At 45.7% G+C, this 25174-nt stretch overlaps 1 protein-coding gene across 1 annotated transcript in view; it reads right to left on the bottom strand.

Annotated features, from left to right (window-relative positions):
• RAD51 (RAD51 recombinase) overlaps positions 1 to 19839 on the bottom strand; it is a 44156-nt gene extending 24317 nt beyond the window's left edge. The window contains exons 1-5 of the mRNA XM_015141943.3: positions 17801 to 19839; positions 13683 to 13771; positions 10521 to 10658; positions 5086 to 5203; positions 2017 to 2108 (exon numbers count right to left, since the gene is read on the bottom strand). Coding sequence (XP_014997429.1) covers positions 2017 to 2108; positions 5086 to 5203; positions 10521 to 10658; positions 13683 to 13769 — 435 coding nt within the window. The 5' untranslated portion in view covers positions 13770 to 13771; positions 17801 to 19839. The remainder of the gene's footprint in view (positions 1 to 2016; positions 2109 to 5085; positions 5204 to 10520; positions 10659 to 13682; positions 13772 to 17800) is intronic.
• Positions 19840 to 25174: the final 5335 nt, after the last annotated feature.

Below are 25174 nucleotides of genomic sequence, written 5' to 3'. Positions count from 1 at the left end.
GAGCTTGCAGTGAGCTGAGATCAGGCCACTGCACTCCAGCCTGGGCAACAGAGCGAAACTCTCTCTCAAAAAAAAAAAAAAAAAAAAAAAAAAAAAAGCCGGGTGCGGTGGCTCAAGCCTGTAATCCCAGCACTTTGGGAGGCTGAGACGGGCGGATCACGAGGTCAGGAGATCGAGACCATCCTGGCTAACACGGTGAAACCCCGTCTCTACTAAAAAATACAAAAAACTAGCCGGGCGAGGTGGCGGGCGCCTGTGGTCCCAGCTACTCCAGAGGCTGAGGCAGGAGAATGGCGTGCACCCGGGAGGCGGAGCTTGCAGTGAGCTGAGATCCGGCCACTGCACTCCAGCCTGGGTGACAGAGCCAGACTCAGTCTCAAAAAAAAAAAAAAAAAAAAAAGAACATCATCTCTGAAGTCTGGTTTGAGTCCAGTATCTGCTACTTAAATACAATGTACTGGGAAATTATTTAACCCACTGTGTCTGTTTCCAAATCTACCCACAAATGGGAGCGTAAGTAAAGGAGAAAGAAACTGAAGGGGTCCACGGAAAGTTCTTTCCTAATGGAGGAGACACTAGGCATATTTGTATACTAATGAGGATAATCTCCTAGAGAGGTATAAGAGAAAATGGAAGGAGTAGAGTCCTTGAGAAGGTGGCAGGAGATGGTAACCAAATCACTGATAGAATGGGCCTTTGAGAAGAAAAGGGACACTTTCTCCATTGCAATCTGAGGTAAGAAAAGATGGGCACAAATGTAGATTTGATGCAAAGAGCAGTTAGGTTATTGGCTGAGAATGAGAGTTGAAGAGGAGCATAAAGTTATGATAACAGAAGACAAAGTATGAGATTATGAGATGCCTGTCTAACTCAGTGGGAAAGTACACCTAAATGGAGAAAGTAGACTTGCCAAGAAGTTTTGACCGGTAAAAGTTTGTTATCTTGAATTTTTTCGTTTTTTTTCTTTTTCCTTTTTTTTTTTTTTTTGAGGCAGTCTCACTTCTTTGACCAGGCTGGAATGCAATGGTGCGATCTCAGCTCACTGCAACCTCCGCCTCCTAGGTTCAAGCGATTCTCCCGCCTCAGCCTCCCAAGTAGCTGGGATTACAGGCACGTGCCAACACGCCCAGCTAATTTTTGTATTTTTAGTAGAGACGGGGTTTCACCATGTTGGTCAGGCTGGTCTTGAACTCCTGACCTCAAGTGATCCGCCCAGCTTGGCCTCCCAAAGTGCTGGGATTACAGACGTGAGCCACCATGCCTGGCCAGTCATCTTGAATTTAAAGTGAAGTCAGTCAGCTTTATTATACGATTTTTCTCCAGCGTAATCTGCTATTTGGGTACAGACACTGAGAAGACAGATGAGTTTCATCTAAGGTTGGCATCTCTTCAAGTGGGTATGTAAACTGAGGCTATTTGCAAGAGAATTACTTTAATGATGAATCATAAAATCTAGACTAATGAAGAAGATAGAGGGCTGGGCACAGTGGTTTACGGCTGTAATCCCAGCACTTTGGGAGGCCGAGGAGGGTGGATCACTTGAGGTCAGGAGTTCAAGAGCAGCCTGGCCAACATGGTGAAACCCCGTCTTTACTAAAAACACAAAAATTAGCCAGGCATGCTGGTGGGCACCTGTAATCCCAGGTACTCAGGAGGCTGATGGAGAATCACTTGAACCGGAAAGGAGGTTGCACTGAGCTGAGATCACACCACTGCACTCAAGCCAGGGCGACAGAGCGAGAATGTCTCAAAAACAGGAAAAAAAAAAAGCAGGTAAAGCCAGGAAAGGCCTGGTAGGAAAGTATGTGAAATCAGTGTACCTGAAAGGAGATCAATGATTTGGAAGTTTCCATGACATGGAAGAATTTTGCAGGAGTCTATTTTCTAACTATTAACAGCTATAAGATTCTTGAGGACAGAGACAGTGCCTTTTACGGCCATCCTAACAGATGCTTGCAACTAGCAGGAATGAAGTAATGTTTGCTTATTTGATTAGCCATAGCCCCAGTAGCTCACCTGGCAGGTGACAGCTAGTGTATGACAGATCTGGGTCTTCCCAGTTCGGAATTCTCCAAACATTTCTGTGATAGATCCAGTCTCAATTCCACCTAAAAGAGCAATAAGAAATACCTCTTAGCATAATACAAACATTTAGAAACTGTAGTCACAGAAATGTTCTTGGAGCTCAAGAGAAGGATATTTACATAAATTAAAAATTCAATTTCCAACAACCGATTTTTCAAAAATGTATTTTGAGGCTAGCCATGGTGGCTCAGGCCTGTAATACCAGCACTTTAGGAAGCTGAGGTGGGCTGATTGCTTGAGTTCAGGAGTTTGAGACCAGCCTGGGCAACATGGTGAAGGCCTGTCTCTACAAAAAATACAAAAATTAGCCGGGCATGGTGGCGGGTGCCTGTAGTGCCAGCTACTCAAGAGCTAAGATGAGAGGATCACTTGAGCCTGGGAGGCAGAAGCTGCAGTGAGCCGAGATCATGCCACTGCACTCCAGCCTAGGCGACACAGTGAGACCCTGTTTCAAAACAAACAAACTAAAAGTATTTTGAAATAATTATAGATTTATAGATAGTTGCAAATAAGGCTAGGTGCGGTGGCTCATGCCTGTAATCCCAGCACTTTGGGAGGCCAAGGCAGGCGAATCACCTGAGGTCACGAGCTTGAGAGCAGCCTGGCCAACATTGTGAAACCTCGTCTCTACTAAAAATACAAAAATCAGCTGGACGTGGTGATGGGCACCTGTAATCCCAGCTACTCAGCAGGCTGAAGCACGAGAATCACTTGAACCTGGGAGGCAGAGGTTGCAGTGAGCCGAGATCACACCACTGCACTCCAGCCTGGGTGACAGAGTGAGACTCCTTCTAAAAAAAAAAAAAAAAAAAAAGGCTGGGCACAATATGGTGAAACACCATCTCTACTAAAAATACAAAAATTAGCCAGGCATGGTGGCCCATGCCTGTAGTCCCAGCTACTTGGGAGGCTGAGGCAGAAGAATCACTTGAACCCGGGGGGTGGAAGTGGCAGTGAGCCGAGATCACGCTACTGCACTCCAGCCTGGGCAACAGAGCAAGACTCTGTCTCAAAAAAAAAAAAAAAAAAAACAGCTGGGTGCAGTGACTCACGCCTGTAATTCCAGCACTTTGGGAGACTGAGGTGGGTAGATCAGGAGGTCAGGAGTCTGAGACCAGCCTGGCCAAGATGGTGAAACCCTGTCTCTACTAAAAATACAAAACTTAGCCAGGCATGGTGGCAGAGGCCTGTCATCCCAGCTACTCATGAGGCTGAGGCAGGAGAATCGCTTGAACCCGGGAGTCAGGGGTTGTAGTGAGCTGAGATCGTGCCACTGCACTCTAGCCTGGGCAACAGAGCAAGACTCTGTCTTTAAAAAAAAAAAACAAACAAGGCCGGGCGTAGTGGCTCACGCTTGTAATCCCAGCACTTTGGGAGGCTGAGGTGGGCGGATCATGAGGTCAGGAGATTGAGACCATCCTGGTTAACATGGTGAAACCCCGTCTCTACTAAAAATACAAAAAATTAGCCGGGTGTGGTGGCAGGCACCTGTAGTCCCAGCTACTGGGGAGGCTGAGGCAGAAGAATGGCGTGAACCTGGGAGGCAGAGCTTGTAGTGAGCCTAGATCATGCCACTGCACTCCAGCCTGGGCAACAGTGCAAGACTCTGTCTCAAACAAACAAGCAAAACCATAGGGAGGTTCTATGCACCTAGCCTTCTGTAGTGTTAACATCTTGCATAGTGATAGTACAGCACTGCTATTAGAAAACGGACATTGGGGGCTGGGCACAGTGGCACACGCCTGTAATCCCAGCACTTTGGGATGCTGAGGCGGGTAGATCATCTGAGGTCAGGAGTTCAAGACCAACCTAGCCAACATGGTGAAACCTCATCTCTACTAAAAATACAAAAATTAGCTGGGCGTGGTGGCACTCGCCTGTAGTCCCAGCCATTTGGGAGACTGAGGCAGGAGAATCACTTGAACCCAGGAGGTGGAGGCTGCAGTGAGCTGAGATTATGCCACTGCACTCTGGCCTGGGTAACAGAGCAAGACTCTGTCTCAAAAAAAAGGAAAGAAAACCAACATTGGGCCAGGAGAGGTGGCTCAAGCCTATAATCCCAGCAGTTTTGGAGGCTGAGGCAGAAGAATGGCTTGAGCTCAGGATTTCGAGACCAGCTGGACAACATAGTGAGGCCCTGTCTCAAAAAAAAAAAAAAAAAATTAGCCAGGAAGTAAATGATTGTAGTCCTAGCTCTGGGGAGACTGAGGCTAGAAGATCACTTGAGCCCAGGAAGCAGAGGTTGCAGTGAGCTGAGACCATGCCACTGCACTCCGGGTGACAGAGTGAGACCCCGTCTCTAAAAATAAATAATAAGGTCGAAAGCTTTATAGTTTTCCCTGAAGTCCTGAAGATTAGTGTGTACACAATGAGTAGTATTCAAACATGGATGTTTTAACCAGTCATCAGGCTTTCAACCTTGTGGTAGAGGAGGTTATAATTATAGTTACTTCCTTAAGCAAAAGGAGCTTACTCTCTCAATGCAATATTAAATGGAGACTAAATTCTTTAATTTGCAGGTAAGTTTAGTATTTTATAAATAAGGGCCTACCTTGCAGCAGTCTTACCTCTTCAATGTAGATACTTTCTTTATCTCTCTTTTTTTTTGAGACAGAGTTTTGCTCGTCACCCAGGCTAGAGTGCAGTGGCGCAATCTTGGCTCACAGCAACCTCCATCTTCCGGGTTCAAGCAATTCTCCTGCCTCAGCCTCCCGAGTAGCTGGGATCACAGGCATGTGCCACCATGCCCAGCTAATTTTGTACTTTTAATAGGTTTCTCCACCTTGGCTGGGCTGGTCTCAAATTCCTAACCTCAGGTGATCTGCCCACCTTGGCCTCCTAAAGTGCTGAGATTACAGGCATGAGCCACTGCACCTGGCCTTCTTTTATCTCTTTATCATTATCTAACAAGTAAATGCTACCCAAACATTTCAGTTTTGCTCCATAACCTGGAAGCTTTCCTAACTAGAGTTCACAACACAGAATAAGGGATTACTACACCTTGAAGTAGTTTGTCAAGCTCTTTGGAGCCAGTAGTAATCTGTATGATCTCTGACCGCCTTTGGTGGAATTCAGTTGCAGTGGTGAAACCCATTGGAACTAATTTAGCTGCCTCAGCCTGGGAAAAATAAGAAATGTTAAATCAACAAAATAATATTCCTTACCACAGTGATCTTGAGGGCAAAAAATATATATATAAAGAAAAAAGAAATATTAGTAAAACAAGAATCCGGTGTGCAATGAAACGAGAAACTAATAAAATTACCAGGATGATTTCTCTTTAGAAAGTCATAAAAAAGATAATCTCATTCAGAGACTCCATGAAGATCAATTTGTTAATCACCAATTCAAGTTAATATGTTAATACAGTTTTAAAAACTATTATAGATCCATACATATGTGTTTTGCCCAATTTATGACAAAAATGACAATACAGTACACCTTCATTTCCTGCTCCATCAACTGCAGACTGTATCCCTTAACTTCCTACTTTGTAAAAATGAGGACATTTGCCCTTCCATCTTTTCTCTCTCCATGGCTACTTCCCCACCTCTATCAGCCGTACCTTTTCTTTCATATTGTCTGGCTGAGAACATTCACATTCTATTTTGTAATTACAGATAAGTATTCTATAATAGCACTATGGGTTGATTCTAAAATTGAAAAGTAAATGCATTCACAAATATGCAAAAATAAAGCAACACACTCCTAAATAACCAACAAGTGAAAGAAGAAATGACAAGGGAAATGAGAAAATATTTTTTGCAATGAATGAAAATGAAGATAAACCAAAACTTACGGGCTCCAACAAAAGCAGTGCTCAGAGAGAAATTCATAGCTATAAATACCTATATTAGAAAAGAAGGCTGGGTGCGGTGGCTCATGCCTGTAATCCCAGCACTTTGGGAGGCTGAGGTGGGAGGACTGCTGGAAGCCAGGAGTTTGAGACCAGCCTGAGCAACAAAGTGGGACCCTGGCTCTAAAAAATGTTTTAAAATTAGCAGGGCATGGCTGGGCACGGTGGCTCACACCTGTAATCCCAGCACTTTGGGAGGGTGAGGTGCGCAGATCACAAAGTCAGGAGTTCAAGACCAGCCTGCCCAATATGGTGAAACCCCATCTCTACTAAAAATACAAAAATTAGCTGGGCATGGTGGCATGCACCTGTAGTCCCAACTACTCAGGAGGCTGAAACAGGAGAATTGCTTGAATCCAGGTGGTGGAGACTGCAGTGAGCTGAGATCGCACCACTGAACCCCAGCCTGGGCAACAGAGCAAGACTCCGTCAGAAAAAAAAAAAAAAAAGGCCTGGCGTGGTGGCTCATGTCTATAATCCCAGCACTTTGGGAGGCCAAGGCAGGCAGATCACGAGGTCAGGAGACCGAGACCATCCTGGATAACATGGTGAAACCCCATCTCTACTAAAAATACAAAAAATTAGCCAGGCATCATGGCACGCGCCTGTAATCCCAGCCACTCGGGAGGCTGAGGCAGAAGAATCACTTGAATCCAAGAGGCGGAGGTTGCAGTCAGCAGAGATCGCACCACTGCACTCCAGCCTGGGCACAGAGGGAGACTGTCTCAAAAAAAAAAACAAACAAACAAAAAACCCAACAAATTAGCAGGCCATTGTGGAGCGTGCCTGTGGTCCTAGTTACCTGGGAGGCTGAGGCAGAAGGTTTGTTTGAACCAGGAGTTGGAGGCTGCAGTGAGCTATAATCGCACCACTGCACTGCAACAAAGTAACAGAACAAGACTCTGTCTCTAAAAATGAAACAGATAAATCCTAACCTAACCTTCCAAAGAACAGCAAACAAAACAAAGCAAGCAGAAGGATGGAAATAAAACAAGTTGGGTCGAAACTATTAGGTAAAGGACAGAATAATAGAGAAAAATCAATGAAACCAAAAGCTGGTTCTTTGAAAACATCAACGAAATTGACAAACTTTTAGCTGCACTGACCAAAAAAAGAGAGAAAAGACTCAAATTACTAAAATCAAGAATGAAAGAGGGAACATTACTACTGACTTTATGGAAATAAAAAGTAGTATAAGGAAACCCTTTGAGCAACTCTATGTCAACAAGTTAGATAACTTAGATGAAATAAGCAAATTCCTAGAAAGATAAACTACAAAAACTCACTCAAGAAGAAAATCTAGGCCGGGCGCAGTGGCTCACGCCTGTAATCCCAGCACTTTGGGAGGCCGAGTCGGGCGGATCACGAAGTCAGGAGATCAAGACCATACTGGCTAACACGGTGAAACCCCATCTCTACTAAAAATACAAAAAATTAGCCAGGCATGGTGTTAGGCACCTGTAGTCCCAGCTACTCGGGAGGCTGAGGCAGGAGAATGGCGTGAACCTGGGAGGCGGAGCTTATAGTGAGCTGAGATCGCGCCACTGCACTCCAGCCTGGGTGACAGAGCAAGACTCCGTCTCAAAAAAAAAAAAACAAAAAAAAAAAGAGGCCGGGCGCGGTGGCTCAAGCCTGTAATCCCAGCACTTTGGGAGGCCAAGACGGGCGGATCACGAAGTTAGGAGATCGAGACTATCCTGGCTAACTCGGTGAAACCCCGACTCTATTAAAAAATACAAAAACCTAGCCGGGCGAGGTGGCGGGCACCTGTAGTCCCAGCTACTTGGGAGGCTGAGGCGGGAGAATGGCGTAAACCCGGGAGGCGGAGCTTGCAGTGAGCTGAGATCCGGCCACTGCACTCCAGCCTGGGAGACAAAGCGAGACTCTGTCTCAACAACAACAAAAAAAAAAAAAGAAAAGAAAATCTAAATAGACCCATGGAAAGTACAAAGATTAAACTTTTATAATTTTAAAATTTCCCATGAAGGAAGAAAAATATAAACAAATAGTTGAAAAAGTCAATGAAAGTTTATTTTCTAAACTTTTCTATATATTTAATATTTCATTTAAAAATTTATTGCAGGGCCAGGTGCATTGGCTCACGCCTGTAATCCCAGCACTTTGGGAGACTGAGGCGGGCGGATTACCCGAGGCCAGGATTTTGAGACCAGCCTGACCAATTCATATACTCACTGTCAATTCCGTGCAACAAACATATACTAGACACTTACTCTGTATGAAACATAATCCCAGGGACTCTGAAGGATATGGAGAAAAAGAAGAGCAGATTCTTGCCTCCACAGAACGTATAATTTAATCAGGAAGATACACTATACAAAATAACTATAGTACAAGTAGATGTGATGGGTAATATAAGAAGTACTAACAAAAGAGCCATGGGAGCTCAAGGAATATAGACTACTTCCTTTGGTGAAAAACAGAAAGAGAAGGTACTAGCAAAGACGAAACTGGTAGAAATGGCCAGGTTAGTGGCATGTGCCTGTAGTCCCAGCTACTCAGGAGGCTGAGGAGAATTCCTTGAGCCCAAGAGTTTGAAGCTGCAGTGAGCTATGATCATGCCATTGCACTCCAGCCTGGGCAACAGAGTGAGAGTCTGTCTCTCTCTCTCTTTTTTTTTTTTTTAAAAAGGTGGGCATAGTGGCTCGTGCCTGTAATTTCAGCACTTTGGGAGGCTGAGGCAGGTGAACTGCTTGAGGCCAGGAGTTTGAGACCAGCCTGGGCAACATGGTGAAACCCCGTTTCAACTGAAAATACAAAAAGTAACCAAGTGTGGTGGTGGGCGCCTGTAATCCCAGCTACTCGGGAGGTTGAGGCAGGAGAATCACTTGAACCTGGGAGGCAAAGGTTGCAGTGAGCCAAGCCAAGATTGCACCACTGTGCTCCAGCCTGGGTGACACAGCGAGACTCTGCCTCAGAAAAAAAAAAAAAAAAAGGAAAACAAACAATACAATCATAATCTTTACTGGCCAGAAACTAAGAACATAAAATATTGAAAAGTTAAGACACATATGTCTATACCATTTTGCATTTCAAATCATGATATTCTAGGTTTGCATTTTTGTGTTCATAGAAGCAGAGAAGTGATTCGATTTCTGAAACCAAGATCTCACAAGGCAAAAAGTAAAGATCCTGTCAGCATTTGTTCATTCACAAAAACTGATGCCCAAAAAGTGAAAACAGAAAGACTTTAGGGACCCCTACTGGCTTAGTCAATATGACAATCTTTTAACAAAAGTACTGTTAAGGACTCAGAACTCTTTCTTATTTCCAATTAAGCAACCACTTCAACAAATATTCATTTATTTGAGTAATCCAATAAATTAATCTAACGCTAACAGTAATCGATACGTGAAAATACAATTTTATAAATAAATATTTGCAGATCGGGCGCGGTGGCTCAAGCCTGTAATCCCAGCACTTTGGGAGGCCGAGACGGGCAGATCACGAGGTCAGGAGATCGAGACCATCCTGGCTAACACGGTGAAACCCCGTCTCTACTAAAAAATACAAAAAACTAGCCGGGCGCGGTGGCGGGCGCCTGTAGTCCCAACTACTCGGGAGGCTGAGGCAGAAGAATGGCGTGAACCCGGGAGGCGGAGCTTGCAGTGAGCTGAGATCCGGCCACTGCACTCCAGCCTGGGCGGCAGAGCGAGACTCCGTCTCAAAAAAAAAATAAATAAATAAATAAATAAATAAATAAATAAATATTTGCAGCGGGGCATGGTGGCTCACACCTGTTATCTCAGCACTTTAGGAGGCTGAGGTAGGCAGATCACAAGGTCAGGAGATCAAGACCATCCTGGCCAACATGGTGAAACCCTGTCTCTACCAAAAATACAAAAATAAGCTGGGCGTGGTGGCAGGTACCTGTAGTCCCAGCTAATGGGGAGGCTGAGGCAGGAGAATTGCTTGAACCTGGGAGGCGGAAGTTGCAGTGAGCTGAGATTGCACCACTGTACTCCAGCCTGGCAATAGAGCAAGACTCTGTCTCAAAAAAAAAAAAAAAAAAAAAAAAAAAAAAAAAAAATCTGCTCTATACTATATAAAACTGCAAGGATAAAGGCAGTAAAACTGTGTAACTATATAAATACTGAAGGAATAGGTTCATAAAACAAAATGTAACCATGGCGAAATATGGATGTTAAAGAACTATATGAAGCTAGAAAAATAAAGAGGCCAGGCACAGTAGCTCACACCTGTAATCCCAGCACTTTGGGAGGCTGAGGTAGGTGAATCACCTGAGCTCAGGAGTTCGAGACTACCCCAGCATGGTGGCATGTGCCTGTAGTCCCAGCTACTTGGGAGACTGAGGTGGAAGAATCGCTTGAGCTTAGGAGGCGAAGGCTGCAGTGAGCTGAGATGGCACCACTGCACTCCAGCCTGTGTGACAGAGCAAGAACCTGTCTCCAAAAAAAAAAAAAGAAACAGGTAACAGTCACCCCTGGAAAGGAGAACGAGATGACAGAAGAATGAGAGATGGAAGGAAGAAGTCTTTCACTACATTACCTTTTGTACTAGTCCCACTAATGCCTCCCTAGGTCAATTAAGCAGTACTTACCAGAATTTTATCAGCTTTGGCTTCACTAATTCCCTTAATATTTATTAGCTCCTTCTTTGGTGCATAGGCAACAGCCTCCACAGTATGGAATCCAGCTTCTTCCAATTTCTTCACATCGTTGGCATTTATGCCACACTGCTGCAAATGAAGAAAACCATGGATAAATTTAAGCTTTAGTTATTTAATCTAACACAGATGATATGTGTCCTACATACGCCACAGAGGTGCTTGAAGACTTGTAATACAACTGTCCCTTGAAATCCTGGGGTGGGGAGATGGGAAGTTGGTTCCAGGATCCCCAGCAGATAACAAAATCCAAGAATGCTCAAGTCCCTTATATAAAATGGCATATTACCTGCATATAACCTCTGTACATCCTCCTGTATACTTTTTTTTTTTATATGTAGTTGATTGAATTTTTGATATGCAGTTTGTTGAATTTGCTGATGCAGAATCCAGGGATATAGAGAGCCTACTGGATTATATGCAAAAGCTGAAAAATGAGCCCTTGGCCGGGCGCGGTGGCTCAAGCCTGTAATCCCAGCACTTTGGGAGGCCGAGACGGGCGGATCACGAGGTCAGGAGTTCGAGACCATCCTGGCTAACACGGTGAAACCCCGTCTCTACTAAAAAATACAAAAAAAACTAGCCGGGCGAGGTGGCGGGCGCCTGTAGTCCCGGCTACTCGGGAGGCTGAGGCAGGAGAATGGCGTAAAAACCCGGGAGGCAGAGCTTGCAGTGAGCTGAGATCTGGCCACTGCACTCCAGCCTGGGTGACACAGCGAGACTCCGTCTCAAAAAAAAAAAAAAAAAAAAAGAAAAATGAGCCCTATATATGAGGTACTTAATAACAAATTAACAACTTTTCATTATCAAAATCAATAATTTTAAACTAGCACTATGCCATGTATATTAAAAAGAACTCTTATAAGCAAATGGAATTAAAAAGTAACTCCCAACTTTTTTTGTGTGACCCTAAATGATCTCCGAGACTTTGGGCCCTACAAGATCAGTTTAAGACCGTGTTGCTCAGCACTTTCCATATCAAGCACATAAAAAATGATATTTTTACACTATGGTAGGGTAAACAGATAAGGCTGCTCAGAATGAAAAGAGCGCTATCTTGGCCTATCAATACCTTTTTGTTGAACAATGACCAGAAAGCTCTGCTCTAACAACTGACATTAACAGTGAGGAAAACTACTTTTTGTCAGGGACTTTTATATCTCTTCTTAAACCACCCAAATCCACCTCTTTCTTCCTATATTCAAGTCAGTTTTGGTTTCATTAGCCACCAAAACCATGACTTCTGGGAAAACATGAGTTAGTAGGTGAATGTGAGTGTATTCAGGGGTTGGGAGAATTTAGAAGAGGGGAAAGATTAGTTTGCCAACATAAGCCATGTCTGCTGTTAATATTTAAGCAATAAGCAATATGCATGTATGAGTATAAGGATGCTCATGGCACCAGAAGTTATGATTCTGAACTTTAAAATGTTTATCACAAATCCATTTAAGTAACTTCTAGAGTCTTTTTTAAATAAGCTTTTTGCACTCCTAGAGTCTTGAAGATTAGTCGGAGATGGGAAATTTGAAAAAAGAGACAGAAGAATCAAGTCTTTCTCTGCTTTCCCCCTACTTATCTCAGCCCCAATCAGCTGCACTCACACGGCAGTCTCTATACAATGGGCAGAAATAGTGTGAGGCCTCAGCTCCGGTGCTTAATGTTCTTGTGAAGAATCCTGAATTGGAGCTTATCTCTTATACCGTAACACCACCACAGCCTTCTCTCTGCCAATGACAGCTGACAGCACAAAGCTAAGTCAATAAAGAGAAGTTGGCCGGGCGCGGTGGCTCAAGCCTGTAATCCCAGCACTTTGGGAGGCCGAGACGGGCGGATCACGAGGTCAGGAGATCGAGAGCATCCTGGCTAACACGGTGAAACCCCGTCTCTACTAAAAAAAATACAAAAAACTAGCCGGGCGAGGTGGCGGGTGCCTGTAGTCCCAGCTACTCGGGAGGCTGAGGCAGGAGAATGGTCTAAACCCGGGAGGCGGAGCTTGCAGTGAGCTGAGATCCAGCCACTGCACCCCAGCCTGGGCGACAGAGCAAGACTCTGTCTCAAAAAAAAAAAAAAAAAAAAGAGAAGTTGCTACCCTGTCTTCCTTGCATAACTGGTCCAGGCCACTATAATTCCCAGAACGGCACTTTCATACTTAGTGCAAACAGCACAGGATGCTTTGGCTGGGCGTGGTGGCTCATGACTGTAATCCTAGCAGTTTGGGACGCTGAGGCAGGTGGATTGCTTGAGACCAGGAGTTCAAGACCAACCTGGTCAACACAGTAAGACCCATTTCTTAAAAACAAAACAAAAAACAGCACAGGCCGGGCATTGTGGCTCATGCCTGTAATCCCAGCACTTTGGGAGTCCAAGGCGGGCGGATCACCTGAGGTCGGGAGTTCGAGACTAGCCTGACCAACATAGAGAAACCCTGTCTCTACTAAAAAATACAAAAAAACTAGCCAGGTAAGGTGGCGGGCGCCTGTAGTCCCAGCTACTCGGGAGGCTGAGGCAGGAGAATGGCGTAAACCCAGGAGGCGGAGCTTGCAGTGAGCGGAGATCCAGCCATTGCACTCCAGCCTGGGCGACAGAGCGAGACTCCATCTCCCAAAAAAAAAAAAAAAACATATACAGATATAAAATTAGCTGGGCGTGGTAGCGCATGCCTGTAATTCCAGCTACTTGGGAGGCTGAGGCAGGAGAATCGCTTGAACCTGGGAGGCAGAGGTTGTAGTGAGCCGAGATTGCGCCTCTGTACTCCAGCTTAGGCAACAAGAGCGAAACCCCATCTCAAAACAAACAAACAAAAAAAAGCACAGCACAGACATTCCACCATGGGATCCTAGGCCTCAGTTTCTGACAGTCCAGCTCTCAGAAAAAAAAATGATAAAGTAAGAAGAGAATGGTTGACAAAGGAAGACGCCCTGCCAGACATATTTAGCAACAATCTGCAGCCTTTCCACAGGATTATTGACAACACTTCTGAAAAGTCTTGGGTCTTGACCTTGGTAGTAAACCTACAGTTTATGTAAAGGTTATAATACCTTCCACTAGGTAGAAGAATCTAGTATATATTTTCAAAATTAGCAACTAAGCACATACCTCTAACCGTGAAATGGGTTGTGGGCCAAAGCTTTCTTCTTCCACTGAAGTATCTGCATTTGCTTCAAGCTGCATCTGCATTGCCATTACTGAAAAATACAAATGCCTATCAGTATAAACACTAGAGAAATAAGGTGCATCTCTCTCCCTATCTTCTATCTAGCTAGTTGTATCAAAAAGACTTTAGGAAGAGCCAAGGCCATTCTCTTATTGTGTCTCTCTGTTCTCCTGCTTTATATTCCTTCAGAGTAGGGGCCAAGTTTTACTTATTTTTATATACCCCATTATACGTTATGAATGTGTTTGCAAACAAATACTGTGTGATCTCACTCATATGTAGATTCTAAAAAAGTTGATCTTGGCAGGGTGCAGAGGCTCATGCCTGTAATCCCAGCTCTTTAGGAGGCCTAGGTGGGTAGATCACGAGGTCAGGAGATTGAGACCATCCCGGCCAACATGTGAAACCCTGTCTCTACTAAAACTGCAAATATTAGCAGGGTGTGGTGGCACACGCCTGTAATCCCAGCTACTCAGGAGGCTGCGGCAGGAGAATGGCTTGAACCTGGAAGGCAGAAGACTGCAGTGAGCTGAGATCACACCACTGTACTCCAGCCTCATGACAGAGCGAGACTGCGTCTCAAAAAAAAAAAAGTTCATCTCATACAAGGAACAAATAGAAGAGTGGTAACCAGAGACTGAGGAGAATGCAGCCGTTGCAGGGGGCAGGAAGGAGAGAGGTTGATCAACAGGCACAAAGTTTCAGTTAGATAGGAGGAATAAGTTCTAGGGTTCTATTTCATAGTAGGGTGACTACAGTAAACACTAATGTAATGAGTACTTCAAAATAGCCAGAAGAGAGTATTTTGAATGTTCTCACCACAAAGAGAAATGACAAGTGTTTGAACTGAATTGATGGATATGCTGATTACCCTGATTTGATCATTCATTATTCAATATATATGTACTGAAATATCAACTTGTTCTCATAAATATGTACAATCATCTGTCAAAAACAAAGTAAAACTTATTATTTTCACAACCTTGGGATATAAAAAGATTTCTTGAAACGATACATAACGCACTAGCCAAAAAGGAAAAGACTGAAAGCTGAACTACATTTAAATTCAGCACTTCGGCCAGGCACTGTGGCTCAGGCCTGTAATCCCAGCACTTTGGGAGGCTGAGACGGGCAGATCACCTGAGTTCAGGAGTTCGAGGCCAGCCTGACCAACATGGAGAAACCCTGTCTCTACTAAAGAAAAATACAAAATTAGCCGGGCGTGGTAGCACATGCCTGTAATCCCAGCTACTCAGGAGGCTGAGGCAGGAGAATCGCTTGAACCCGGGAGGTGGAGGTTGCGGTCAGCCAAGATCGCGCCATTGCACTCCACCTTGGGCAACAAGAGTGACTCTCTGTCTCAAAAGGAAATATAAATAAATAAAATAAAAAATAAAAAATTCAGCACTTCTATTCATCAAAGGACACCACTAAGAGAATGACAAGTCAAACCACAGTAGAGGTGAAAACATTTAGCACAAACATAACTGAGGGCTGATAACCAGAATATAAAGAACTTTGGCCCGGCGCGGTGGCTCAAGCCTGTAATCCCAGCACTTAGGGAGGCCAAGACGGGCGGATCACGAGGTCAGGAGATCGAGACCATCCTGGCTAACACGGTGAAACCCTGTCTCTACTAAAAAATACAAAAAACTAGCTGGGCATGGTGGCGGGCGCCTGTAGTCCCAGCTACTGGGGAGGCTGAGGCAGGAGAATGGCGCAAACCCGGGAGGCGGAGCTTGCAGTGAGCTGAGATCCGGCCACTGCACTCCAGTCTGGGCGACAAAGCAAGACTCTGTCTCAACAAAAAAAAAAAAAAAAAAAAAAAAAAAAAAAAAAAGAACTTCACATCAGTAAGAAAAAGTAGAAAAATAGACAAGAGATTTGAACAAGTACATCACAGAAGATATCCAAATGGGAAAAACATATGAACAAATACCCAACCTCATTAGTAATCAGGAAAATTAAAATCACATTGAGACATTACTGTGTAACCAGCAGAATAGTAAAAAAAAAAAAAATTTTTTTTTTTTTTTTTTGAGACGGAGTCTTGCTCTGTCGCCCAGGCTGGAGTGCAGTGGCGCCATCTCGGCTCACTGCAAGCTCCGCCTCCCGACTCATTGCATCTCGGTTCACTGCAATTCTCCTGCCTCAGCCTCCCCAGTAGCTGGGACTACGGGCGCTCGCCACCACGCCCGGCTAATTTTTTTTGTATTTTTAGTAGAGACCGGGTTTCACCATGTTAGCCAGGATGGTCTCTATCTCCTGACCTTGTGATCCGCACGTCTCAGCCTCCCAAAGTGCTGGGATTACAGGCGTGAGTCACCGCGCCCGGCCAGAATAGTTAAAATATAAAAGGCTGAAAATCGTGTTGTCAAGCATGTAAAACAACGAAACACTCAACACTCCTGATGTATTTTTATATAAAATTCAAAAACGAGCAACATTAGTTAATCGCATTAGAAACCAGTATACCAGTTACCACTGTAAAAAGGGGAAAATATTAAATACTACATAAGGAAGGCTTCTGGGGACCATTCTATTAAGTGGTGATTACGTAGGTGTACATTCATTTTGTCTTGCTCTATCGCCCAGGTTGGAGTGCAGTGGCCTGATCACGGCTCACTGCAGCTTATACTTCCCAGGCTAGATCCTCCCTTCTCAGCCTCCTGAATAGCTGGGCCTACAGGTGCACACCACCAAGCCTGGCTAATTTTTTCTATCTGTAGAGATACTGGTCTCACTATCTTGACCAGGCTGTTCTCGAACTCTTGGGCTCAATTGTCCTCCCGCCTCCACCTCCTAAAGTGCTGGGACTACAGACTTGAGACACTACACCCGGCCAGTATATTTTGTAATAATTCACGGAGTTGTATACAGTTGTGAATGTGCATTTTTCTACACATATGTATATTACATATCACTTATGTATATTACATATCACTTTAGAAGTTTAAAAAAAAAAAAAAAAAAAAACAGGGGCCAGGCGCGGTGGCTCACGCCTGTAATCCCAGCACTTTGGGAGGTGGAGGCGGGTGGATAACCTGAGGTCAGGAGTTCGACACCAGCCTGACCAGCATAGTGAAACCCTGTCTCTACTAAAAATACAAAAATCGGCCGGGCGCGGTGGCTCAAGCCTATAATCCCAGCACTTTGGGAGGCCGAGACGGGCGGATCACGAGGTCAGGAGATCGAGACCATCCTGGCTAACACGGTGAAACCCCGTCTCTACTAAAAAATACAAAAAAAAAAACTAGCCGGATGAGGTGGCGGGCGCCTGTAGTCCCAGCTACTCGGGAGGCTGAGGCAGGAGAATGGCCTGAATCCGGGAGGCGGAACTTGCAGTGAGCTGAGATCCGGCCACTGCACTCCAGCCTGGGCAACAGAGCAAGATTCCGTCTCAAAAAAAAAAAAAAAAAAAAAAATACAAAAATCAGCCAGTCGTGGTGGCGGGAGCCTGTAATCCCAGCTCCTTGGGAGGCTGAGGTAGGAGAATCGCTTGAACCCGGGAGGCGGAGGTTGCAGTGAGCCGAGATCGCGCCACTACACTCCAGCCTGGGCTAAAGAGCGAGACTTCATCTCAAAAAAAAAAAAAAAAAAAAGTTTTAAGAAAACCAAGCCTCACTTCAGATCATTCTCTAGGCATCATGCGAATGGTTTTCCGCATTAGATGACGAAAATACTGTTTTGGCAATTGCAGGTTGGTACTTTCTAAGCACGGTGTAACGGAAAGACAGACCAAGAATCCGGAAGCCCTGGCTGTGATATTAAACAGCTGTGGCTACACCGCTCTGATCTCAGACTCCTCGCTCAAACTCATAAAACGGGTGTTGGCTATGAAGGCTCTAATGTTTCTCCCCTAGTTCTAAAGACTGGGGTCCACCTGTGTTTTCGCCCCAGCAACTGAGGGTCGGTCGGACGCGGACACGCCCTGCCACGTCCGGGTTTCACACTGTGCGCGGAGACCCCACCTGCCCCTGAGCATTGGACCGGCCAGGACCCAGGTGGGCGACGACGAGCCGCAGCTATAGAGGGCCCGGCCTGCGCCTCACACACTCACCTTGGCCCTCAGCGCTGCTCTTTCCAACGGGCCGCGCGCTCCGACTTCACCCTGCGGGGGTGACACGCGCCTGACCCGCGCGGACCCCAACGCCCCTGGCTTACGCCCCACTTCAAGTCTACTCGCTTGCCCTAGCCTTCTGCGCACAACCCAGACGAGTTTCAGCTCCCAGCTGCACGCCTCGGGAAGCGCCGCGCTCTCCTTAAGGGTCGGTCTCTGGTCGCTGGGCGCGCTCCGCCGGCGGCTTTCAGAATTCGCGCCAAACCCTCTCGCCCAGGGTCACGCCCGCGTCGGCGTAACGTATCTCCGCCTTCCGGATCCGCCTTCTTGCCCCTTCCGCCCTCCGCGCTAGCCCAAGACTGGAACTCGAGAGCTTGATCCTGCGCGAGGTTACGGACTGCCCTCTTCCCTTTTTGCGTAAGGACTAATTCAGACTTTATGCCGGGCGCGGTGGCTCACGCGCGTAGTCCCAGCTAACTCGGGAGGCCGAGGCGAGAGGATCGTCTGAGCCTAGGAGTTCTAGGCCAACCACGGCAACGCCCCTACTCTTACCCTAGTCCCTCGCGGGTGGGGCGAGGGTTTTCGGGGGACGGTGGGGGAAGACATCAGAGTTGCTGTGGTCTGTTTACCAGATCGAAGACTACAACTCCCAAGAGGTAATGCGTCGGCCCGGGACTGCATCTCCCGGCATGCACCGCCGGCGGGCCTGCGAGTTCCTACCGTCATCCCAGCTGGACTATTACCTGGAGCCGGACTATTACCTAGAGCCTTAGCACTCTTGTGGTTTGTTTCAGCAGTATCTGAACGTCAGCTTTTGGCGCTGGTAGCTCTGAGCCTCCGACTCACATTCCTGGAACCAGGTGCTTTCCAGGCCTCATGGAGGTGGAGGAGCTGAGGAAGCTCGAGAAGATGGATAGAAGTGGGAAATGGAGCTATCGGAGGGGAGAGGGAAACGGCTGGAATATTCGTCAATCTGTGGTGCTTTACTGGAGATTTGCAGGACTTCAGAGGAAGGGGGCATTGAATTTCATAACCTAAACCGTCTCGTGGTTTACCAGAAAGTTTTGACCCGTGATTCCGGTTTTAAAGGCTGAGTAGGGCCGAGAATCGCTTGAACCCGGGAGGAAGAGGTTGCAACGAACCGAGATCTCGCCACTGTACTCCAGCGTGGGCGACAGAACGAGAGTGTCTCAAAACAACACAAGCTAGCTGAGTAGGATTTCTTGGGCGAAGTGGAAGACACTATAAGCAGATAGGGTAGTATGGGCATGGAAACAAACTACATGATTAAAGATTAGTATTATCTAGCGAGGGAGGAAAAGTGCCAGAACAAGTGCCGAAACTGGAAAGTTACATTTAGTTCAGGATATGAAGAGGCTTAAGATCATATAAGGCCTGCACAGTGGCTCACGCCTGTGATCCCAGCACTTTGGGAAGCCAAGGCAGGAGAGGATCGCTTGAGCTCAGGAGTTGGAGGCCAGCCTGGGCAACATAGTGGGACCCCATATCTCCAAAAAGAATAAGCTGGGCATGGTGGCTTGTGCCTGTGGTCTCAGCTATCCCGGAAGCTGAGGTGGGAGGATTGCTTGAGCTCAGGACGTCAAGGCTGCAGTGAGCTATGATGGGACACTGCACTCCAACCTGGGCTACAGAGTGAGATCTTGTCCCAAAAAGCAAGCAACAACAACAAAACATGTAAGAAGAGGCCAGGCGCGGTGGCTCAAGCCTGTAATCCCAGCACTTTGGGAAGCCAAGGTGGGTGGATCACGTGGTCAGTTCAAGACCAGCCTGGCCAAGATGGCAAAACCCCATCTCTACTAAAACTACAAAAAGTAGCTGGGCGTGGTGACGCATGCAAGTAATCCCAGCTACTTGGGAGGCTGAGGCACAGAATTGCTTGAACCTGGGAGGTGGAGGTTGCAGTGAGCCGAGATCACCCCACTGCACTCCAGCCTGGGCAACAGAGCAAGACTCAGTCTCAAAAAATACATATATAAGGAGCTTTGTTCTCTAGGTACTGAATAAATCACTGAAAGTTTTGTTTTTTGTTTTTTTTTTTTTTTTGAGACGGAGTCTCGGTCTGTCGCCCAGACTGGAGTGCAGTGGCCGGATCTCAGCTCACTGCAAGCTCCGCCTCCCGGGTTTACGCTATTCTGCCTCAGCCTCCCGAGTAGCTGGGACTACAGGCGCCAGCCACCTCGCCCGGCTAGTTTTTTGTATTTTTTAGTAGAGACGGGGTTTCACCGTGTTAGCCAGGATGGTCTCGATCTCCTGACCTCGTGATCCGCCCGTCTCGGCCTCCCAAAGTGCTGGGATTACAGGCTTGAGCCACCGCGCCCGGCCCACTGAAAGTTTTTAAGAAGACAAGTTATTTGGTTAGATCTATTTCCCCTCCACTATTACTAATTTGTTATTATTATTATTATTATTATTATTTTTAGATGGAGTCTCACTCTGTTACCCAGGCTGGAGTGCAGGGATGCGATCTCAGCTCACTGCAACCCCTACCTCCCAGATGCAAGCGAGTCTCCATGCCTCAGCCTCCCAAGTAACTGGGATTTTAGGCACTCGCCACCACACCCAGCTAATTTTTTGTATTTTTAGTAGAGACAGGGTTTCACCATGTTGGCCAGGCTGGTCTCAAACTCCTGACCTCAGGTGATCCACCTGCCTTGGCCTCCCAAAGTGCTGGAATTACAGGTGTGAACCATCATGCCTGGCTTTTTTTTTATTTTTGAGATAGCGTCTCGCTCTGTTCAAGTTGGCCTTGAACTCCTGGCCTCAAGTGATCCTCCCACCTTGACCTCCCAAAGTGTTGGAATTACAGGTGTGAGCCGTTGCAACGGCCTTATTACTACTTTATATATGTGGAGTGCTTTAAAGTTGACAAAGTTTTTATTTAATCCTCACACTATTACCCTGTGGCATTGAAGAATAGATTTCAGGAGAGTGAAAGTGAAGACAGCAAAAAGGAAGTTGTTGCAATATTTCAGGCAAGAGATGAAGATTTAAATTAGATTCCAATTCTACCTTTTTGGCACCAGGGACCTGTTTTATCAAAGACAGTTTTCTACAGGGCTTGGGGGGTGGGCCTGAGGCAGAGAATGGTTTTGGAATGAAACTGTTATACCTCAAGATCATCAGTTAGATTCCCATAAGGAGTGTGCAATCTAGATTCCTCACAGGTGCAGTTCAAAATAGGGTTTGTGGCCAGGTGCGGTGGCTCAAGCCTGTAATCCCAGCACTTTGGGAGGCCGAGACGGGCGGATCACAGGGTCAGGAGATGGAGACCATCCTGGCTAACCCCGTGAAACCCCCGTCTCTACTAAAAAATACAAAATAGGCCGGGCGCGGTGGCTCAAGCCTGTAATCCCAGCACTTTGAGAGGCCGAGACGGGCGGATCATGAGGTCAGGAGATCGAGACCATCCTGGCTAACACGGTGAAACCCCGTATCTACTAAAAAATACAAAAAAACTAGCCGGGCGAGGTGGCGGGTGCCTGTAGTCCCAGCTACTCGGGAGGCTGAGGCAGGACAATGGTGTGAACCCAGGAGGCGGAGCTTGCAGTGAGCTGAGATCGCGCCACTGCACTCCAGCCTGGGCGGCAGAGCGAGACTCCGTCTCAAAAAAAAAAAAAAAAAAAAAAAAAAATAGCCAGGTGAGGTGGCGGGCGCCTGTAGTCCCAGCTACTCGGGAGGCTGAGGCAGGAGAATGGCGTAAACCCGCAAGGCGGAGCTTGCAGTGAGCTGAGATCCGGCCACTGCACTCCAGCCTGGGCGACAGAGCGAGACTCCGTCTCAAAAAAACAAACAAACAAACAAACAAAAGAATAGGGTTTGAGTTCCTGTGAGAATCTAATGCTCTCCCTGATCTGATAGGAGGCAGAGCTCAGGCAGTAATGCTTGCTTGCCAGCTGCTCACCTCCTGCTCTTCAGCCCAGTTCCTAACAGGCCACAGGTCTACAATGGGGCATTGGGGTCCTCTGAATTAGAGGAATAACAGAGAGAACAGACTCAGGCAGCTTTCTGGATGTAGAAACAACCTAACTTAGTGATTATAGATAGTACCTGTGATAATAGTGAACTTTCTTCCATATCAAAGTTACACACCTTTGCCTCCAGTTCTTCCCACACCTTTAGAGCATCTGCAAACCTGCAGCCCTCCTCCTAGCTGACTGTAGTCACATGACTTTTACCTTTCTGACCACTGGTTGTACCAGCAGTGTTCATCTGACCCCAAATCAGCCAATCATTTTCCTGCTCCTGGAAAATTATACTTGGGTTTTATATTCAAGTCTGACCTCAGGAATTTATGGAGCAAGGTACACAGATAGATGTGTCAAATCAGAGAAAGCACATCTGCAGAAAGATTAAGAAATTGATGTCAGGCGCGATGGCTCAAGCCTGTAACCCCAGCTCTCTGGGAGACCAAGGCAGGTGGATCACCTGAGGTCAGGAGGAGTTCGAGACCAGCCTGGCCAACATGGTGAAACCCCATCTCTACTAAAAATACAAAAATTAGCTGGGTGTGGTGGCACATGCCGGTAATCCCAGCTACTCAGGAGGCCAAGGCAGGAGAATCGCTTGAACCCGGGAGGCAGAGGTTGCAGTGAGCTGAGATCATGCCACTAGACTCCAGCCTGGACGACAGAGCAAGACTCTGTCAAAAAAAAAAAAAAAAAAAGAAAGAAAGAAAGAAATTGAGATACTAAGGAGAGAGTCAAAGATAAATGGACCATTTGAATTCTGACTCCTTTCCAGATTGCCTTTCCAGTTTCTCAGAAGCCTAGCAGTACTTACTCCTCCTGCTCTTGGGTTCTTTTGACTTTAAAAAAAAAAAAAAAAGAAATTGAACTCTTAAGGATTAGTGCTCGAGTTATGAGATATCCCTACATTCCAATAAATCTCCCTTCCATTTTTATTGATTAAACTGGTTTGAGTAGTTTCTGTTCCTTTCCTCCAAAACAACCCACTGAGAACTTGGAAATAAGGCAAACTAGATTTCCCTCTAATAGCTAAATTGGCAATCTATGAGAATATTTATAAATAACGTTAATTGAAAAATCTTGGAGTGTGGTGGCTCACACTTGTAATCCTACTGCATTGAGAGTCTGAGGTGAGAGGACCATTTGAGGCCAGGAGTTAGAGACTAGTCTGGGCAACACAGTGACACCCCCAACTCTACAAAAAAATTGCTTTTTTTTTTTTTTTTTGAGACGGAGTCTCACTCTGTCACCAGGCTGAAGTACAGTGGTGTGATCTGGGCTCACTGCAACCTCTACCTCCCAGGTTCAAGCGATACTCTTGCCTCAACCTCCCGAGTAGCTGGGACTACAGGCGTCCGCCACCACGCCTGGCTCATTTTTTGTATTTTTAGTAGAGATGGGGTTTCACCATGTTGGTCAGGCTGGTCTCGAATTCCAGAGCTCGTGATCTGCCCGCCTTGGCCTCCCAAAGTGCTGGAATTACAGGCGTGAGCCACCACACTTGGCAAAAAAAATTTTTTTTTAATTAGCCAGGTGTGGTGATGCATGCTTGTAGTCCTAGCTATCTGGGAAGCTGAGGAAAGAGGATTGCTTGAGCCCAGGAGTTCAAGGCTACAGTGAGCTATGATTGCACCTTGCACCACTGCACTCCAGTCTGGGTGAAAGAGTGAAACTTTGTCTCAAAAAAAAAAAAAAAAAAATATATATATATATATAAAATATATATATACACATATACACACATATACATATATATGTATGTATATATAAGGTGATATGTATCAAGTGATCTAATCTGCTCCTTACTAATTCGACTCCCCTAGTATGCTTACAAAATGAGAGTCCTCGAGTAGCAGACTTGCATTGTAAATAAATGATCATCTTTCTACAAGTATATTTCCCCAAGGTTCAACCGAATATAGTTTGCTATGATTTCTTAAAATTCAATCAATTTCACATCCATTAAACTTACAAGTACTGTAATCCAGTTTTCCCAGAAAAACTAAGCCCAGCTGAACCTTGGGAAAAATACCCGTGTTAAACATATATACATGATAGATTTTAAATGTTTTCACCACAAAAAATGGTAAGTACGTGAGGTGATAGAGTTATTAACTAGCTTGATTTAATAATTTCACAATGTAAACAATTAAAATTACATTGTATCGCATAAATACATATAATTATTGTCAATTAAAAATAAAATATAGGCCGAGCACGGCGGCTCACACCTGTAATCCCAGCACTTTGGGAGGCTGAGGCGGGCGGATCACAAAGTCAGCAGATCGAGACCATCCTGGCTAACACGGAGAAACCCCGTCGCTACTAAAAGTACAAAAAAAATTAGCCGGGCATGGCATGTGCCTGTAGTCCCAGCAACTCGGGAGGCGGAGGCAGGAGAATGGCGTGAACCCGGGAGGCGGAGCTTGCAGTGGGCCGAGATCATGTCACTTCACTCCGGCCTGGGCAACAGAGTGAGACTATGTCTCAAATAAATAAATAAATAAATAAATAAATAAAATATATATGTTTTTAGGAAGGTAATAGCTACTATTTATTGAGTACTTACTTTATGCTGACATTTTATATGTATGAGCTCATTTAATGCTCACAACTTATGAGGAAGTACTACTCTAGTTTTACAGATGAGGAAAATAAAGCTCAAAAAGGTTAATAGTGGCTGTCCATTGCTACAGAGTATGCCAGAAACTTGTGACAGGATTAGCTGTCTCTGTGAAGCTGCCTTGCTTCGTAACAATCCCAACTCTGCAAAGGCCTTAAAAGGCCAAAAGGAAAGGCAGAGAGAGTTGTTGACTCAGCACCTTCCTCAAAGTAGAGACATTGCTGGGGCAGTGGGAATCCAATCCTAGCAGAAGATGGTGGAAATCTTCACCCCTGCCTCAGCAAGGGCTGGCCTTGGGCACGTTCCCAATCCAAACAGCCAATTATTATCCAAATACAGGAGAAATATAGAGGAGCAGCTGAAAAACTTGAAGAGACTCAATAAACAAACCACATGAGCCAGACAACATGGCATATTATCACCTCAGATTCACTAATTACCTAGAAGGTAACAACTCTGGACATATCACTGGACACACTGACCAATTTGGACACAACAATTGTCCCAAACAATGATTGTCCCCAACTAGCCAACCTGGGATAGAAAGTCCTGCTTTACTCCTAGTACCCTGGGAGCTCTTTTTCACCCTGCCCATTTGCAAAAGATGGGAATGAGACATGTTAACACCAGAGTCCCAGCAAGTAATCTATTTATATAAAATGTTGATGAGTGTTTCCTTGGGAGTGCAACTGGATTTGGTTCACTCATGATCTCTACAAGCATCTTGGGATGACATGAAAACCACACTAGTTGATGATGCTTACA

Source organism: Macaca mulatta, chromosome 7 (genome assembly GCF_049350105.2).
Source record: "Macaca mulatta isolate MMU2019108-1 chromosome 7, T2T-MMU8v2.0, whole genome shotgun sequence".
In the NCBI taxonomy this organism is placed as follows: domain Eukaryota; kingdom Metazoa; phylum Chordata; class Mammalia; order Primates; family Cercopithecidae; genus Macaca; species Macaca mulatta.
The sequence above is the reverse complement of the archived record's forward strand: the minus strand, read 5'-3'. Positions and strand labels throughout refer to the sequence as shown.